Genomic DNA, 18,053 nt, shown 5'->3' on the forward strand with positions numbered 1-18,053 from the left:
ATGTGCTAGACAGTTTTAGAGCCACTTTTTTTTTTCCTAGAGTTGTCAAATGTGTAATTAAAATTCAGTTACTAACATAGTAATTAAAATTCAGCAGTTGTTTTATGCATAATGTATGCTAAAAAAAATGGAAGTATCTGTTTCAGAGTGGGAAGGGAGCTGGACTGATAAAATTTTGCAAGTTGCAATTTGAGAGTTCATAATTTGCATTTTCAGCACAATAATTGTGCAAATGTGTTAAAAAATACTGTGAGGACAATGTAGTGGAAGCTCATTGGAAACTGCTGTGTTGAAATGACTTGTCAATTTGTGGAAATAATGCTTCACTTTAAGATGGTAAAGCACTGTTGTGTGTTTGCGTTGCTGGTTGTAAATTCCGCAGCGCTGCGGTGTGGATATGTCTTTAATTTATCTCTGTAGTCTGAGCAAAGAGTTTTACATTGATGTGTCTGGCAGTACTTAGTTTTTGATGGCTGCTCATTTAGAAATGAACCTCTTGGGATTCATTTTTGCAATGCTCACAGCGATGTTTGTAGAGAAGGTGCATATAGTACTGAAAGTGCCATTGCTAATGTGTATTGTGAGTTTTCTCTTTTTAGATCTTCTTAGGTCCCTGCCATCAGATTGGGGCGATGTTCCCCATTGATTGAGAATTTGCAGTAGTTGAGAATATTTAGGAAGCTATCCTTGCTCATCTACCTTCCGTGTCTTGTGGTAAGAAGCTCTTGAAGAAGGTCTAATTAGAGCCTCACTAAAAACTTGTTTTTGGGTTATATCTGCTTATTGTCTGCAGTGAGAGACCAACAGGGTGGTGGCCATTGCAATTCTACAAATGCAGAAGGACCTGACAGCATGTAGCAAGCTCCTTTAGTATTGCTAATGTCAGTGTGAAGGATGGAAATAATTTCCATGTTTTGCAAGTGCAGAATTTGAGGTCTGGTTTGCTCAGAGCTGTGAAGAAGTCTTATTGTATCCAGGAAACTCGTGTATCTGTGTCCTGCAGTTAAACTGCAAAGTGATCCTTCACCCTGGTTGTAAATGTGTAAGAAGGGGCAAAGGAAGAGCATTGGGAGAAAATATCAGTATTTCATACTGTGCCTTCAATAGCTGGAGAAAATAAAACATGGATTATTGGACTTTATTACCATGTTCTGCTGAATTGCTGCTGCTAAACTTGAAAAATATGAATATCAAGCGTTTGGTGTTTTTGGAGATGAAGCGCTAGGTCCTCCACAAGTTATGTTCTCATAATTCAAGCAGAGATGGGGTCTGAGGCCTGCTTTGTGATGAGCATTTAGAGAAAATCAGGGTCTGCTGGCTTTCCTGGGGCTTAGATTTCCGTTAATCTCTCCAGAGGAGCTGTACTCCTTCATGGTCTTTAATTCAAATAATGCTTACCCATTGGATATAGCTTTCCCCATTAAAAGGAGAATCTACTTTTATTGACAGCTGAAATGATGAAGTGCTATAATGGTGCAGAATAGAAAATAGAAAAATGCACAGCTTAATGGACTTATTTTACTTCAAGTTGATGTATAATGAGTATTATTTAGAAAGTCTAGGAAATATGAAACTATATAAAACTTTATATAAATAAAGAATAACTCAATTCAACTCAGCTAATCAAATTTATTTTGTTCTCTAATCACTTGCATGAATCACTGTATATATTATCCCAAAGTATAATCTCAGATTTTCTTAACTCGTAACATTCATAGCAAAAATTGTCTGAATATTTAGTAGCTCCCTAATTTCCTTTTGAAATTTACATACCACCTTTAGTTACTGCAATCATACATTCCAGTCCGTGTCAGAGCTTGAAAATTCATTATCAGCTCTTGTCATATAGAATCCATCTCGTTATCTATGCAATTTTTTTTTGTTTGCAAGTTAATTAGAAGCATTTGAATTAACATTGCATTAAATTAGCATTACAATTTAGGTAAAGGCATCTGCTCTAGGCATAGGTTTTAATTTGGCAATATTATAATTAAACAGCGTCGTGGGTATTCTGCTTGCTTTATATCACTTTATGGCTCTGACCTAATGGATACGATAGTTTTTTTCTCTCCTCCAAGTTGGTGCATTTGATTTTCATTCATTCTGCTTTGTGTTTGCTAGTAATTATGACCGTGCCATTTGGAAGCAGTATTTATTTGCAGATTTAAGAATAGAAAGTCAGTACATTCTTGTGGTTGCCCCTGACCATTAAGATTGGAGGAAGGTTCTTTGAGAGAATTTCTAGCCAAGCCATATACAGGTAATCGGACACTACTCCTTTTCTTGCCACTGGCAGACTCCTGTTCAGATAGACAGAAAATCAGCATTAACATTATTAAGAAAAAGGGAGACATGCGTTCTCATTAAATATTAAGCAGAAAGTGTTGGCTATTCATGTGCGACTCAGAATGTTCATAATTAGTCTGTATGATTATTTTCATCTTAGAAAGCACAAAGCTAACACCAGGTCTTGCAAACTCTTGGCTTAACGTGGCTATTTGTGGTGAAAATGAACTGCTTGAGAATATCTTTTCCCCGAATAGCTAAAGAAGCATTCTGAGCACCATCAAGCTGCACACACGGTGAAATAATAATTAAAAAAAAAAAAAAAAAAAAAAAAAAAAAAAAAAAGTACAGTGCATGCACTTTCTTGCAGTCCTGATTTGTAGATACTGTAGGATGGCAGGTTGGATGTGTGATTCCATTTGTGGTAAATATGACACGATCGCTCCTATTTTGAGACCCAGTTAAGTGGGCTAAAGATGTTTATCTCTGCATTGGGAATACTGATTTATGGACTACGTTTAAGAAACTGTTTAAACTTTTTGAAAACTGGTTTGAAAATGAGTTTTTGTATCTTTATTGGTGAGATTTTCCTTTATGCAATTCATCAGCTAATTCAGTTTCACATAACTTGAATTCAGTCTTGGCTAACAACTCTATTGATTATGTGCAAACCAAAATAATATTTTCTCACACTTTTTGTTCTTAATAGCTTGAGGGAGAAGAGGGGAAAGGAAGCATAATGAGTATTTCCTGCAGGTGGGTAAGCAGGTGTAATGCTCGACATGGAGAGTGGGATGTGAAGACGACATTTTTGATACATTTTCAAAGATTTACTTTAAGCTATGAAGAAGTATGAGGAAAGATTCATATTTAGAGTAGTCCCAGAGAACTGTCAGCCTGGATTTAAGCTCTCAAAATACGCTTAAAAAGTAACTTTCCCCTCAGTGAGTTAATACAAGTATTTCTGTTGATCTACTCCAGAATCCCTGCTCACGTCAGCTTATTCTCCAAGTTAAAGATAAAACTTTGCTACTCACAGGACAATGAGGTTAGCTGCCCTCGAGTGCTCTTGTAAGAGTTCATTCAAACGAACTTGGCGATAACTCTGTTTAAATCAAGACACGGGTTAAAGAAAAAGATTCAGCCAGTGATCTGCAGTCCTTCCTGTTGCCCATAAGATTTCCTGTTACTGTATTGGCAGCTCTGGAAGCCAGGTCTGCTCTGTGACCCAGTGCGACAGAGATGGCAAAATATGAGCCTGTCCTAGGATGTTCTTCTTGATTTGCCTTGTTACCCGGGGGCCAGAGTCATTGCCATCTGTTTAAGGTTTCCTAGGAATGGAGATTGGTTTTGTACTGGCACAGTACCATGTCTGGATCAGATGTAGTTTTTAAGTATTTGTTTGGCTATGTGATATAGCTGTTTGGGAACTATTCAGAGACTCTTGTACTATTATTTGATGGTGGATAATATATTAATTCCTATATCTGCCAGTGCTGTGCTACAAGTGGATGAGGCTGGGCTCCGAGTGGTGCATATGGCCAAAAACTCAAACACAGAAAGTTCCATACAAACATGTAGAAGAACTTCGTTGCAGTAAGGGGTGACAGAGCACTGGAACAGGCTGCACAGAGAAGTGGTGGAATCTCCATGGAGATGTTCAGGACCCATCTGAACACCAAGCTGTGTGACATGCTGCAGGGAACTTGCATTAGCAGGGGGTTGGACTCCATGATCTCTTGAAGTCCTTGCGATTTTATTTTATGGAGATTTAGCCTTAATCATACTGCTGACTGCTTTAAACATGGAGGTTTTTCTCTTGGTTCTTTAGTCAGTGACCAGGCAGGACCAAGCTTAACCATTATATAAATGTGTGTGTACTGATACTTATTTTTCCTCCTGTTGCATTGTCATTGTTTCTGCATACAAGAGCTTACATCTGGGAGTCTTTCATTATGGAGGTGTTATAAAGACTCCCAGCCTTTGATTTATGCTGAGTGTTTTTAAAAGTTCTCTGCAGGCAGCTGACTGCCGTAACTTTATGCTGGTTATCAAATCTGTGAAAAGGGCGATACTGTGAGCAGCCGGTCTGCTTCCTAGCTGCTGCCGTCAGTACTGCGGTGTGTAATCTTAAATCGGCATTGATTTCAGCTTATGTTAATATGTCAGACCGTGACCCTTGACAGCTCTGAGCTCTGACTCACAGTCCTTGCTCCACTTGAGGAAGTTGCCAGCACCATGAAGCAGAGATAACTAAACTCCAAGTGTGCTCAGGTTAATCCAGCAGGAGCCATAAATGAGATTCCTAGATTCATTCTCTGAGAGTTGCAGCAGAACTTGTCTCTTAAGAATGAACGCTTCTCAATAAACTGTCAGCACTGGCCTGATGAAGCCTGGCAGATCACTGCTAAAAGGGTGCATTCCAGCAATATTAAAGTGCATCCCAGTCTCCAGTTTACCCAGTGGATTAGCCAGCATCAGCCTTAAAATATCTCCAGACTGTGGGAGAGTTCCTGCATTATTGGCAGGTTTAAACTTAGCTCTGCCATTGAAGTAAGAATCCATGCTAAATCTTGCCTTTTGGGCAAATTCCTAGAGCTGGTTGCAGGGTCTGGGTTCAACTCTAATTTCCCAAAGTGGTTAATGTTTTGAACTGTTCTCTTTTTAAGACATTCAAACTCTAAACAGTGGAACTGTCCAATAAACCTCTCAGCAGATCTTATTAGCTCAGGCTTAGCACAGTACTCTGGCTTCTGGTTCAGAAGAGGCTTTCATGTGGCTGGCTTTGAATATGGGCAGAGCTTCCCACTGGCCTTGAAGATACTTGTAAACATGCTGAGGTGTTACAAAGTGCTGATTAATGCAGTCATAACATGCCTCCAGTGTTCACAACATAAATCCAATTTGCAAATAGCAAATACAGGTTATTTCATGTCATGATTCTAATTTCATATCTCGTATTTCACATTTTCTTACTAATAACTCGAAACATCTGGTCTGAAGCATAAGAATAGGTACGAGAGTAAAAAGGTAGGCAAGGCTTTACCTTTTCTTTGAATGCTTCCAGCTCTGCGTCGGTAATTTTCCATGGAGTCTCTCGCTTTAATTTCTCAGCAGTTGTTATATCTTTGCAGCTTTCACGGAGACGATAGGGTTCAATCATCTCTTCAAAGAATTTCCAACTGAAACAGGAGTTACAAAGGAGGCCTTGCTTCAGGATATGCACTCGCTAGCTTATTTTGTAGATGCTGTGTATGGCAGGCCCTGCTGACTATAAATGTAGCTTAAAAACATGCGAAAACTTTAAATGTTCTTTGCTGCATTATGCCCCAGGTTTTATCTGTACTTCTTCAATATGTTAAGGTAATTTGAGGATGACTAAAAGGTTATTTGAGGATAATGAAACACTGTGTTTAGCCTGTTACAGTTGCAGAGAATTTGCTGCATTTTCCTGGTTATACAGTTTTACTGTCACAGATGTAATGAAATAGAAAAACAGACAATATAAATCTCCTGTAGCAAGGGGTTGAGGGAAATGCTGCAGTTTTGGGTGTTTGTTGTTGTTGTTTGCTTTTAGTTTTTTGTTTCTAGTTTTTGTTATATGGAGATGAGATCTGTACATTTTTCCACCTTTTCCATAGTTTCTCTCTTAATTTGTTCTTGAAGCTATTGATTCTCTGAAGAAGTTTATCATCCTGCCGTACATCCCTGCTTGTCTGTTGGTTGGAAATTTCTGGAATCCCATAGAGACTCCAGGAAGTTTATGTTTTGTTAATGCAAATGTGTTTCTATTTCTGTTAATGTGTGTTTTATATTCTATGCTATCTGTGGGGAAAACCAGAGCCTAAAAGAATTAAGAGACTTAACCTTAGGTTGCACCTCAGCTCAGTGGAAGGCTCTGGGGGGCGAAGAGGAGCCCTTTGACTGTGAAGTATCTATGGACTATGGGTGGGTTGGAAGGGAGGATAGTAAGATGAGAACATTCTTTAGGACCAAGAGCAATATTATTAATTAGGATTTAGTTGTTCCTAGAGCAAAGCACTATATACTTTTGTATACAAAAAGTAGAAGAAATAGGCTATAGTGATAGAGAGATGCTTTAGAAAGCAGGGAGTCTTGAATATCTTGGATAATCTCCAGTGCATGGAAGGAGAAATCCAAATGTTATATGAGCAAGCAGATCACCCTTGAGCAGAAGAGAGGAGGTGCATTTATCCTTTTTACTGGGGTTTTTTACAACAGATTCTGAAGTAAGGGCTTCCTATAATGTGTGTATGGAAGGCATTGCTATATGAAGTGCCAGAAAAACCAGGAGACATCTGTGAAGGTCAGATTATTATTATTATTTTTTATAATTTGCTATGGAGAGCAAAATGTTTAGTAGCTACAGGATCTGAAAATAAGCGTAGCTAATACAGTTGGAGGTGGAGTTTCCTGAGCACTATCTTACCAACTTCCTAACTCACCTGAGAACATTAATTCCATAGATAAATAAAAAATTTTAAAAATGTATTTGAGTTATGGGGGTGTATTATAATATTATTCTCAGGGGAAAGGAAAAAGTATGCTTGTTTTTGACCAGAAAGTTGTTAAGTTTATTGAATGCATGGTAAAATGCAGAAAAGTGAGTTAGCAGAGAAGAGAACTGTGACTGACTGGCTAATATGATGAAGTGTATTGCAAACTAATGGATATGAAAAGCCAGTATAAACTGCCCTGTTAAATGTAGTGGCTTTTAAATATATTGTCTGGTTAGTCTTCATTAAAATTATGTCTTACCATTGCAACATGAAGAAAAAGGCTGTCTATAGTTTTGTCACTTTGGATTGTGATTGTTAAAATGTTATTCTCTTTTTTCGTACTCTGGGTACTTGGGAAATTATTGCAATAAAGTGACTGTTATTTCATCATCATCTTTTTTTTTCTTTTTTAAAGCTCAGCATACAAGAAACAAGCTCCTGATAAATGCCTGCTGCTAAATAATGCATTTTGGTAATTTTTCTTACCTCTCTTTGTTGGGTTTCATATTGATGTCACAAATGATATTAATGTCAGCAAATTTTATTCTAAATTTGCTTAGAAGCGAAGCCATCCTGAAAACAAAAGAGATAATATTTTATCATTGTATTTCTGAGTGCCTTGCATCAAAGAGAACGCATAAATGAGTTAAGATATCAAACGCACTTGTCTCATTACCTTTAAATATATGACAGAGTACTTTAAATGCCCTAGTTAGTGTTTCAGTTTCCAATTACAAAACTGGATTGATGTGATCGCTTTGGTATAATTTATTTAAATGATGATTTATGAAAATAACAAAAACTGAAGAGTGTTTACATTTTGGAAAAATGCATGGATTAAGAACAATTCTTAGTGTAGTTGGTAGTGTATGTTCTAGTGAAAATGTGGTCCAGAATGTTGATATGAAATACCTAAAATATTTTTATGCACAAGTTTATATTGATCTACTCGAATATTGTCTTTCCATATTTTCATAAGAGAAAATACAGTGCTCTTCTGCACCAATTGACAGTAGGAATAGTTTACAGCTTTGTGTGCTCATGCTGAGTGTAGAGAATCGGTTGTCAGTTTTGCCTTTGGTATAAATATGGTTGGGAACTCCTAAATTTATTTCTTTTTTACAAACATGTACATATCTGTTCTGCTTAAGGACGTTAACTTTAAGGGTAGTCCTTGTAACTGGCAGTACCACAGCAGTGAGGAGGAACTCTCCTCCGTAAAGGTTTCCTTTATGTGCAAACAAAACCTGTGGCAGCTGTCTTGATGGGGCACGGTGCTGTAATCCTAGTGATACTGGCTGAATTCATACTCCTGTTCTTGCATCTGTCTTACCTGCTTTCCACTGGAGTTTTAAATGGAGATAACTAACTACGTAGTGCTTATATTTCTTTAAGAAGTAGCATCCATCCCAGATTTTCATCCTAAATTGCCTACTTCACCTGGTAGTGAAATGGCTGTGCCTGTAGTGTGTAAAGTGCTTCAGAAGAAAAGGTCCTACATACAGTGATGATAATAAGCTTATATGAGTACCTTTCATTTGCTTGAAGGCAAATGATTATGAAATCTAGACTTCTTAAAGAAGTTAACTGACTTGGTCTTTAATTGATTAACTTGATCTTTACCTTCCTTACATTTTTACTATGGTTAATTATATTCATGTGGGCTATGATAGTTGCACATGAGAAGCATCGTGTGCAATTTCACTTACTGTTAACTAGATAATCTCATGTAAATCCCATAAAACAAGTGATAATCTCATTACAGTGTGCAGAGTGCTCTTCTCAGAGAAAGGAATATGAGCTGTTAATGGGAAAATATCTGGATGTGAGTTTTCTTTGGTAATCACCATTTACAATGAGCCTTAAGGCTCATGCCATAAACTCAGCACCTTTCTGTGAGGTACTTTGTTTTTCTTTTAGAACTGCTCATGCTACAGCAAACCTGTTGTGCTGAGTAATTCCAGTTTCTGCTGTATATGCGTTATATTCATCAGTTCAAACTCTTTAAACAGTGAGGCAAAGTAGGGATATTTACACTAGTTTTTCTTCTTCAATCCTATTGACTTTTCCTCCAGTGAAGATCCTTAATTTGCAATTTTTCCACTTCTTCCTGATAGTTAGAATGTAAGGAATTAGGATTGTTAGACCTAGACAAAGATAGAAAATTGCAGGAAGACAGAATTAGTGCATTGTATGGTAAAAATGCTATCCTTAACCCCGCCAATGTTGGAGATGCTTTTTGTCTGTTTATAGTATTTCAAGATAAACTTAACTACATAACTGTAAAACAGTTTTGTGCAAATTCCCAAATGTTTTTGCATGGCAGCATAGAAATCTCTCTTCCTGTGGTTCTTACATTAATTCCTTACCTCCATCATCAAATAGCCACCAAATGTCAATTGTGCCTTTTCCTTGTTTCTTTTTAAACTGAGTGCTGGCTTCTAGAAGCTTCTGATTGAATTCTCCCACATGCATTGACTGTACTGTATTAATGGTGCTTTCTGAAATGAGAACGAGAAGATAAGGCAGGTTTCTGAGAAGCTGAATAGCTGTAGGGAGCCATTGGAGAAAAAACATCTGGACTTATTTTGTCACTTTCACATAGTTTTTTGAGTTCCTCTGTAGAAAAATAAAGGAGAAAAAGATTTGTGAAATCTTGTTTAACCTTGCCTTATTTCACCTTTTACTTAGGAACAAGCTGTATGTTTGGGTTTGTCCAAACTCAATCAATTGCTTCTCTAACCTGGCATGTTTGTATGACGTTCACTATCAGACTCTAAAATCAATTAATCTACTTGATACCTCAGATCTATGAGTCCCTCTATAAACTTAGGGAAGTAGAATTGGCTGTTGTTCCCATAAGGAACAAGAACTCATCTTTCTGAAATGTGTGGTTGCATTCTGTTGCCTGAATCAAGGTGGGCAACTAGAAAAGTACTTGTTTGCTGTCACATGGGTTTGCTTTCTTCTTTAGTCTGTCTTGTTAAAACAGATGTGAAATATTTGTGTAAAGATCTGACTTGCTTGTGCTATAATTCCTATACTCTAAAACTACAGAAGTTGACAGCACAGGTAGTATGGACACCTAATGTACCAGTACACACAGGAAACAAACCTGTAATATTGTGTCACTGCATCATAATGTCTTCAAAAGGTTTATCTGATTATTTGTTCTCTATATCTTGTTAACTATCCTAGATTTCACTGGCACTTTCAAAAGCAATTAAGGAATATATGATAAATTTTAGAAATAAATGCCTGTTGCTTGGTGTTTGTTTACAAGCTTATCTTCTGTTGGAAAGTACAGAATTTCATAAAGCTAACAGTTAATACATACCGCTAACTGGTTCTAGTAAGAGCACACATTAGACTAAGACTGGAAGGCAGAAAATGGAGGCAAGGATGGCAATTTCTGTGTGCTTGAGAGGGTTGTTATTTCCTGAAAATAAACTTTGCTTCCTGCTCTTTGCTTGGCTGTTGTCAAAAGTTATGGTCCCATCTATGCACTAATAGCATCTCTAATTCCATCTTTTGAAGCCTGTGGCTTTATTACTGCTTCTCTTCCAATGACTTAAAAAAAAATACAATCTCAGAACAGCATAAATGGACCAGACAGGCTTCTGTAGAGATTTTACTTTGCCAGGTTGCTTTGTTCTGTTTCCTATATTTCTAAAGCATGTACACAACAGTTCTAAAGAAGCTGTGGGCTTTCCTCTACGATTGTAACTTTTGTGCTAGAAGATGCAACAAGTTTGGGGAGGAAGCATATTACATGATTTGTGACTTTCTGAACTAAATAAGCAGGCATTTGAAGAAAGGGTGCACATTTCGTGGTGTTTTTTTAAAATAAAAATATATTCTACTGAAGCCTGCAAAATGAACTGAAGTCTGCAAAGTAAAGAATAACAACATTTTGTGTTTTCAGTCTGTAGATCTTCTTGATACCTCCAAGAGCTGCATGCACAGCCAGATGTAATAGACTCTGCAGGTGAAAATTCTGAAAATACTTATCTGCATACAAGCATAACTTCAGGTGGGTCATTATCATTGCAGCCTAGCAATTCTGAAATGAGACCTTTAATTTTGTCTGTACTTCTGTCTCATTTTACTATATCTGAAACGTAATTTTGATTTCATATGCTGTACATTTATGTTGTGTTAATTAGTTATTTTACCACATGCTGTATATGTACTTTCAGTATTTTTACCATTTTCATTTGTACATTTTTGTGAAATTATGCTCAGAATATAGAGCAGTAGTGCTGTTTTTACCTGTTTTCCAGATGGATTGTGTGTGTGTGTGTGTGTGTGTGTGTGTGTGTGTGAATGTTGAATAAAATGGGATTGCTTCATATCTGAGTATTTTGCATGTGTTCCTGTTTTCTTTAGAGGGGGAATAAAGTGGCTTTGTTTAAAAAGAGAAAATACCTGTAAAAAATAAGACTTGATCTGTGTTCCTCAAGCATTCATAATCGCATACAATTTTTGGCAGATGGACTTTTCAACTGAGAGCTTGTTTTTAAATCTATGTAGTGAACGGGAGCAGACAGGAGTTGTGTTCTACATGGTCTTCTACCTCAGGAGGATGTGCTATTGTGGACTATATTATGGCCACTAAGGCATGTTGCACAAGAGAGGCCTCATTCCAGGAGCTTCTGTGTGGCTCGAGAGCTTTGGCCTTGGAGTTGAAGTCCAGTTTTTGCATATTGGTGAGAGTGTGATGAATTAAAGTGTCAGGGAGAAGTTCTCCTTTTGAAACTTACCATTTTTTGTTTCATGTTTTGTGATATTGAGTTTTCTGGCTTTTCTGAAGAATCCACAGATGCCACTTCTTTCTTCTTCAAATTCATTTTCTTTAATTGTAGCTTCCAGTACCAATCTCTCCTGCTCCAGCTTCTCTAATTCCTCTGTATATTGGAAAACGTAAGGGAACTGTGAACACATCATTTTCTACTTTAAATAAAATCACTTATTGAAATAATAGTGATGTTATAATTGCTGTTGTAGCTCTTAGTACAAAATGTAAAGCTGCTGGAAGAAAGTACTTTGTTCTTGTGCCAATAGGGAAGAGGAAGCTGAATTAATCTCTGGAATCCTTAACACAGAGTGCCCATGCCTTTTGCAGCAGTGGTGTGTACTAAAGGATTAGTTAACTCTTCCCAGATTTCCTTTTCCAGGCCAAATTCAGTATTACTGCACTTCATGGTCACTTAAAGTACGCTATGTATTTAGTTATGTTTGAGGGTTGTTTTTCTTAAAAATTTGAAGACACTTTAGGAAAGCTGTTTTCCTATAGTGAGAAAGCTAATGTATTTGTTTTAAGCCCTTGGGCCACTGGACTAAGAACAGGGCTGCATCAGTTTGACTTGAGATTCGTGGAAAAATGTGAGGGTACTGAATATGTGATCGGTTTCTATGCTGAAATATTTCTGATCGTTTATTCTTTTAGCATTTGCTGCAAAGAGTTAAGATTTAGCTGAACAATTCTGTAAATTCAGTAATGTAAAAGATAATTCCATCTTAGCAATATTAGACTTCTGCTGAGAAAGGAGTACCATGTGTTATTATGGAATACACTATGGTGAGGTGCTAATTAATATGATACATTTACCTTCAGAAGGCTGTTTTCTAGAGGGAAGGTCGTCCGTTTGAGTTGTATGGGGGCTAAGAATGAGGTAAATGTTGGGGGTTTTTTTTGTTTTAAAACAAAGAAAAAACCTCATCAGCTAGACATCATAACCACTGCTGGCACTCTCGGTTGCCAACATAAATGAATATAATTTCTTTTACTTTAGAATCCATGACAGCCATATGCTTCTAATTATTAGAGCTGATGATAACCACTAAATGGTTATTCAGAAATAGATTTTCAGTTTCTCTCTTGAACAGAATTTCATAGCAAATAGAAAATAATCATTTTTTTCCATTTCAGAAACTGCATCTGCTTCAAAGCACTTCTGTATATTTGAGGATTTTCTTTTTTTCCCTACTGTTTCTAACTTTTTCTCATTTCTAGTGTCTTAATACTTTGTACTTGCTATAGTTTCACTGGTATTCTAACTAATGTATTTTTTCATCAGTCAGTTTCTGACTTAGATCATGCAAAGAGGGTAGAAAGTTGTACTGGAGGTATTAGAGGGGTTGAGGAAAGCATAGATCTTTTGGGTCTATTTTCTTAAGTTCTCGTTTTGTACTGCAGCTCTCCATGCACATCAGGCTGCCAGAGAGGCTGCTTGGTAAATATTTGCATATTCTTTTTTGTGTTTCTGGATCGTTTTAATTCTTAGGTGATTTGCTTTTGAGGGCTGCCTTACCCTAGAATCCATCCTAGAAGGAGGAAAGGTTAGGTAGGAGCTAGACTCGGTTTTATTTAGCTGAGCTATTTCTTATGTCCTTTCCGGTTGCTCTTTTAACAGCCGGGAGCGCGATCTGTCAGCAGCTCGGGGATGCTGTGGGGAGAAGCTGGAGGCAGTTTGCAGCAGGCGGCAGCAGAGAGTCGCCGTTCTCCTTTCCTATGAGCATCTCTGCTCTTGTCTATAGATATCGTCCATAACACAAAGACTTTCTCTGGTGAGAAGAACATGGGGCTCTGGGAGTATCTCTAGGTTTAGGTTGTATCTGCCTGCTCAAGTAGTGAAGCTTGCAGAAAGTGAGAAAGTTATCATGCTGAAAACATGATTATTGTTCTAGTGGGGTCCCTAAATGGAGCTGTTCCCTCCCCAGCATCCATGAAGAGCCAGTTGGACTCTTGTGTCCTAAAGAGGAAAACCAAGGCCACCTCTGTATGTCATTCCTGAAAGCCCTTTGTTTATATTGTCTGTGTGCTTTCTCTCCATGTTTTCAACCCATATGACATTCTTCCTGAACTCCATGGCAAAAGGTTTTTGAGGGAAAACTCTTTCTTTCCCTGAGGGAACTCTTGAAGGATATATACTGCTAATCTGAGGAAGAATGAACAAAAAAGTGGAAAGGGGAATTGATTGCTTCCTGTGATTTCAAGATTTTTATGGCTTTCTGGGTCACTGAAAGCATAGCTTCCCAATTCCCAGCAGCCCAGAGGTCTCAGGTAGGCAGTGAGGAAGATGTGTCAAAAGCAGGAAGCAGCCATGCTGCACAGTGACAGGCTGCTCTGGCACAGCGTGATTTTACTGCTTTAGCTTGTGCCTGTGCTAGAAGTGCTTTGGAAGTTGAGTTATCTGGTGTGTAGAACTTATAACTTTGTGAGGCTTGGCCTTCTCTGCAACTGCCAGAGGATGTTGGCTTTAGCAAGGATTTTTGGCAGAATTGAAACTGAAGAAGCAATGAGGAAATGTAGAGGTCACATGTGTAGAAACTACTCTAGAAGCTGGATAGTGGCACTACATATATTCATCAGTCTTCCTTGTGCAGAGCCTGTAGCAATTGTGCATGTGAAATATAATTTAGATGTTGAGATAACACATACCTTGAACCTGGAGGACCTGAGATATATCAAATCCTTGGCTAATTCTGACAATAATCATGCCAAGTTCAAAATCAAAGGCATCACTGCAAAAGAAGAGAATATATCCTTTTATATCATGTATGTTGCTGATGGAAAGCTACCTTGAGCATCTGCTCAGTGTTAGTACTCAGTGGGAGTTATTACTGCCGTGTGCTGGGCTGTTCTGGATAAAATTGCAGGAGGTATTGTCCAAGATTAAGTACTGTTCAGTATCAACATTATTTTTCATTAAAGAAAAAAAAAAAAAAAGTAAGAGTACTACCACTGGGTATGGGAAAAGATAGGCTATTCCTTAAAATGGGTCTTTCATACAACACTTTTTAGGAGCTAGGCTGCCAGTAGGTCATTTTTTTCTCCTTGCTCTAAGGAAATAAAAAAGCTGGGGTGGGTTTTGCTGCAGTTTTGCAGGTGAATTTTGAACAAGAATCAGAGAAGACTGTTTCTAAATGACTGTTTCTGGCTAAATCCCAACCCACAGAGCTGCTGAGCCTTTGGCACACAAGAGATTTGAAGCAAGGCTCTTTGTCTGTCTCCTAGGCTTAAAAGAAGAATTCCATGATGTTCTCTTATTCCCTAAGTATGTGCATTAGGGTTGTTTTTCACTGAGCTCCAGCCTACAAAAAAAAAAGGGAAAATATAGTTCTGCAAAAGCACTGCTGACAGCCGTGCAGCTTCTTTATGTAACGTTGTCAAGCCACATAATCTCTGATTGTGCCAGATGTTTGCTGAGCAGATCTCGCTAGGTGTGTGAAGCTGTGGAGCTTTTTGTAATGAACAGAAACTTCTGTTTTAGAGCTAGCATTTGTGAACCAGATCTCTAGGTATATTCTTACATTGTTTCTACTTGTCAAATTCTGTATGGAAATGCAGTATTAATACAGAATAGAGGGAGAAAATAGGGGTGATGCTGATCTGGTACTTACTGTATAACACCCACATAGTTTTCAACTTGTGTGACAGCAGCACTTCTCCAGTCCTTCTTAAATCCAATCACCAAAGTATTTGGTTTCATTCTACCCAATCCTGAGGCCTATCAATGTTAAAGCACTTCATGAGAACATACACACACACGCTCTTACTGTAAATGAGAAGTAATGGTGAAAAATAACTGAAGTAATGTAGTGGAGAGGCTTGTGCCTAGATTGCATTTCATGAATGTCCTTCATGCTCATATCCGTGTAAAAAAGATTAGCTCTAAATCATTCCAACTATAAATGATTTTTAGATGTCAGAAATGTAGTTTTGCTAAATTAGCATTCATTTGCATTTCTTCTGACATGCTCATTAAAATGGTTCAATAACTTGGAATCAAGAGAGAGTTCAAGTGCTGTTTGTATGCTCATTCTAACGTAATAGCATAAAGCTTTTATCAGATTTGGAATACCCAATAGACGGCCTGTCTTCTTTTTAAATACCTCAGATATGCAGAGAAGGCATACCCTCTCAATAATATATATCCTTTTTGCCTTGAGCTTAGAAACTGCTTCTATTCTGTTTGTCATATTCTTTCCAAAGGATTATCTGTCCAAACTAGCTAGACATGCTTTATAGATAAAAGTACAGTTTATAAACATGAACAAATGGTTTGCTAAGATTTTAGATTGTCCCCAGAACGGAGTCTGGATACTAAAACCTGAAAAAATAAGGGCTATCAGGTCTGTATTCAGGTAACATAACTCTTACAGAAATCTAAATACTCAGGGTATGGGGGAACTTTGAGGAGGACACCCACAGATACACCAGCTTATAAAGTTACTACACTTGCCAATTTTTACTGTAAGCAAAAGGAAAATAGGTAGAAATGTAGAGTCTTGGAGATTGTTTTTATGAGGGCCACTCCAAAACTAATCCTAATCCCTCCTATTTTGGTATGTTGGCCCACAGGAGGCAGACACAGGTGGTATGACAGTAGAGGCTGAACCTTCCTGCTGACATTTCATTACATGTTGTTGCTGTGCAACAGATGGCAGCAGAGGGGCAGTCTGGTAAAATGGTGCTTGACATGGAAGTCTTGCAGAAAACATTGCACCCATTGAGATTTGTTGACACTTGCTGAACATCTATGGAGACCAAACAGTGGAAGTGAGCACAGTGAGGTGGTGGGTGGTATGTTTCATCTGTGGTGCCAGTGCCATGAAACACAAGCCATGTTCTACATGGCAGTGCCCAACTGTCCCGCTGTGAAATGAAGAGCATTTCAATCAGCTCATCTGCATGAATCAGCTAATGGTGGTGAATATACTGAGAAATAGTATCTTGTAGCTGAGAACTTGCTCTCATAGTGTTACTGTGCTCTTTGTATCAGTTGTGGTTGGAAACAAATAGAAGGCATTACTTTCAGAATGACTGAAAATTAGAGTAGTACTGTTGCATTTGCATTGCCTTAAATGATTCACTGCTTGACAAACCAATACAGGTGTCCTTAGCATATCATAATGATGATAAAGTTATCCTTTTGTCTGCTGGAAGGGAATAATTTGTGGCTTAAATAGTAACAGAAAGGAAAAGATCTGACTATGACAGTTCTTAGAAGCATTACAGGGATCTCCTACTGAGACAATATGTAAACTGAGGGTGAAATATCCATGTCAGGTTCTGATAGAATGAATTTTCTCTACATTTGTTCTCAGAATGAAATTTCTCTACATTCTCCACATATTTAAATTTTCAGATGTATGAGAGAGAGAGAGGGAGATGGTAAGTACAGAAATAGGGCTTCTGTGCTACTTTTGTTGAAATCATTTTAAATTTAAAAATTCAAGTTAATTTAAGTGAACTTTTGGAAGTGGTCTGCTGTATTCTTAGAATAGGAGAAAAATACTGAATGCTTGTTTAGATAGCCTTTGCTGTTAAAAAAAAAAAAAAAGAAAAAAGAAAAAAGAATGCTTATTACAACTGAGTTTTCAGTGAACACTATAACATTCTTAGATACTTAATCTGTTGTGTAATGCCATGCAATCAAATTGATTTGAAGTGTATCATGTGACAGCTGCACAGAGATTCATGCTGTCCTGTAGATACCTATCTCTCTCTCTCTCTCTCTTTCTTTTTGTAATAATCCTGTTTTGTTCATTTAGGAAACAATTAGCCAGCCTAGTCTCATAATTCCATAGCCCAGAACTATATCTTATTATGAAATAACCTGTGTTGTAAACATATGTACTCTCAGAATGCCCTCTCTACTACATTTTCCATATATACGTGGGACTTCTTAATAAGCAAACAGAAATGCTTTCCATAGGAGGATGCTTTGATGTATCACTCTTGTGTGCATTCTGTAAACAAAACGCTTACTTGAAGGAGACTTTTGACTCCATCTCTGAAGCTGTCAGCTGCCACTGCTGCATAAAAGGCTTTTCTTTTGTTCTTTGTAAGCCAGGCCTGCTTTTTTGCCATGCCACTGTTCATCTCCTTAACACACAGCTTGCGTGGTCCCTGCGTGATACAGTAACATATTATTAAGAATGCTATGTATTATACATCATAGAGTGTTTTTGAAGGTGTTACTTTGTCTGCTGTGGGACCGGAGAGAGTAAAAAAAAAAAAAAAACAACCAACCAACATGCCATTTTTATTGTACCTATCTCTGAACTATTCATTACCATGTTCTCTGAAAATTTCTTGCTGCCCTTTGCAAAGAGGGAATGGGAGATGTTCCCTTTAGCACAGTATCTCAAAACATTATGTGTTGCTAGCAGTGTGTCCACTTTAAGGCAAAATATTGGACGTTACTTTTATGGCTAAATGGTCTTGCTATGTTTGTT

At 37.7% G+C, this 18,053-nt stretch overlaps 1 protein-coding gene and 1 long non-coding RNA gene across 3 annotated transcripts in view; one reads left to right on the top strand and one right to left on the bottom strand.

The window, feature by feature from the left end:
• Positions 1 to 2,164: 2,164 nt before the first annotated feature.
• The window catches only part of SLC12A1 (solute carrier family 12 member 1), a 44,594-nt gene continuing 28,705 nt past the window's right edge, over positions 2,165 to 18,053 (bottom strand). For both annotated transcript variants that reach the window (XM_042824668.1, XM_042824667.1), the window contains exons 17-26: positions 17,584 to 17,724; positions 15,213 to 15,319; positions 14,251 to 14,333; positions 11,570 to 11,713; positions 9,176 to 9,307; positions 8,842 to 8,953; positions 7,293 to 7,379; positions 5,333 to 5,468; positions 3,324 to 3,391; positions 2,165 to 2,300 (exon numbers count right to left, since the gene is read on the bottom strand). In XM_042824668.1, the coding sequence (XP_042680602.1) occupies positions 2,165 to 2,300; positions 3,324 to 3,391; positions 5,333 to 5,468; positions 7,293 to 7,379; positions 8,842 to 8,953; positions 9,176 to 9,307; positions 11,570 to 11,713; positions 14,251 to 14,333; positions 15,213 to 15,319; positions 17,584 to 17,724 (1,146 nt within the window). The remainder of the gene's footprint in view (positions 2,301 to 3,323; positions 3,392 to 5,332; positions 5,469 to 7,292; positions 7,380 to 8,841; positions 8,954 to 9,175; positions 9,308 to 11,569; positions 11,714 to 14,250; positions 14,334 to 15,212; positions 15,320 to 17,583; positions 17,725 to 18,053) is intronic.
• Positions 10,738 to 18,053, top strand: part of LOC122163441 — a 34,208-nt gene continuing 26,892 nt past the window's right edge. The window contains exon 1 of the long non-coding RNA XR_006169917.1: positions 10,738 to 10,839. This is a non-coding gene — a long non-coding RNA (uncharacterized LOC122163441). The remainder of the gene's footprint in view (positions 10,840 to 18,053) is intronic.

This window comes from Centrocercus urophasianus, unplaced genomic scaffold (genome assembly GCF_019232065.1).
Source record: "Centrocercus urophasianus isolate 14NV4802_14NV808 unplaced genomic scaffold, USGS_Curo_1.0 seq_23, whole genome shotgun sequence".
Lineage (NCBI taxonomy): Eukaryota > Metazoa > Chordata > Aves > Galliformes > Phasianidae > Centrocercus > Centrocercus urophasianus.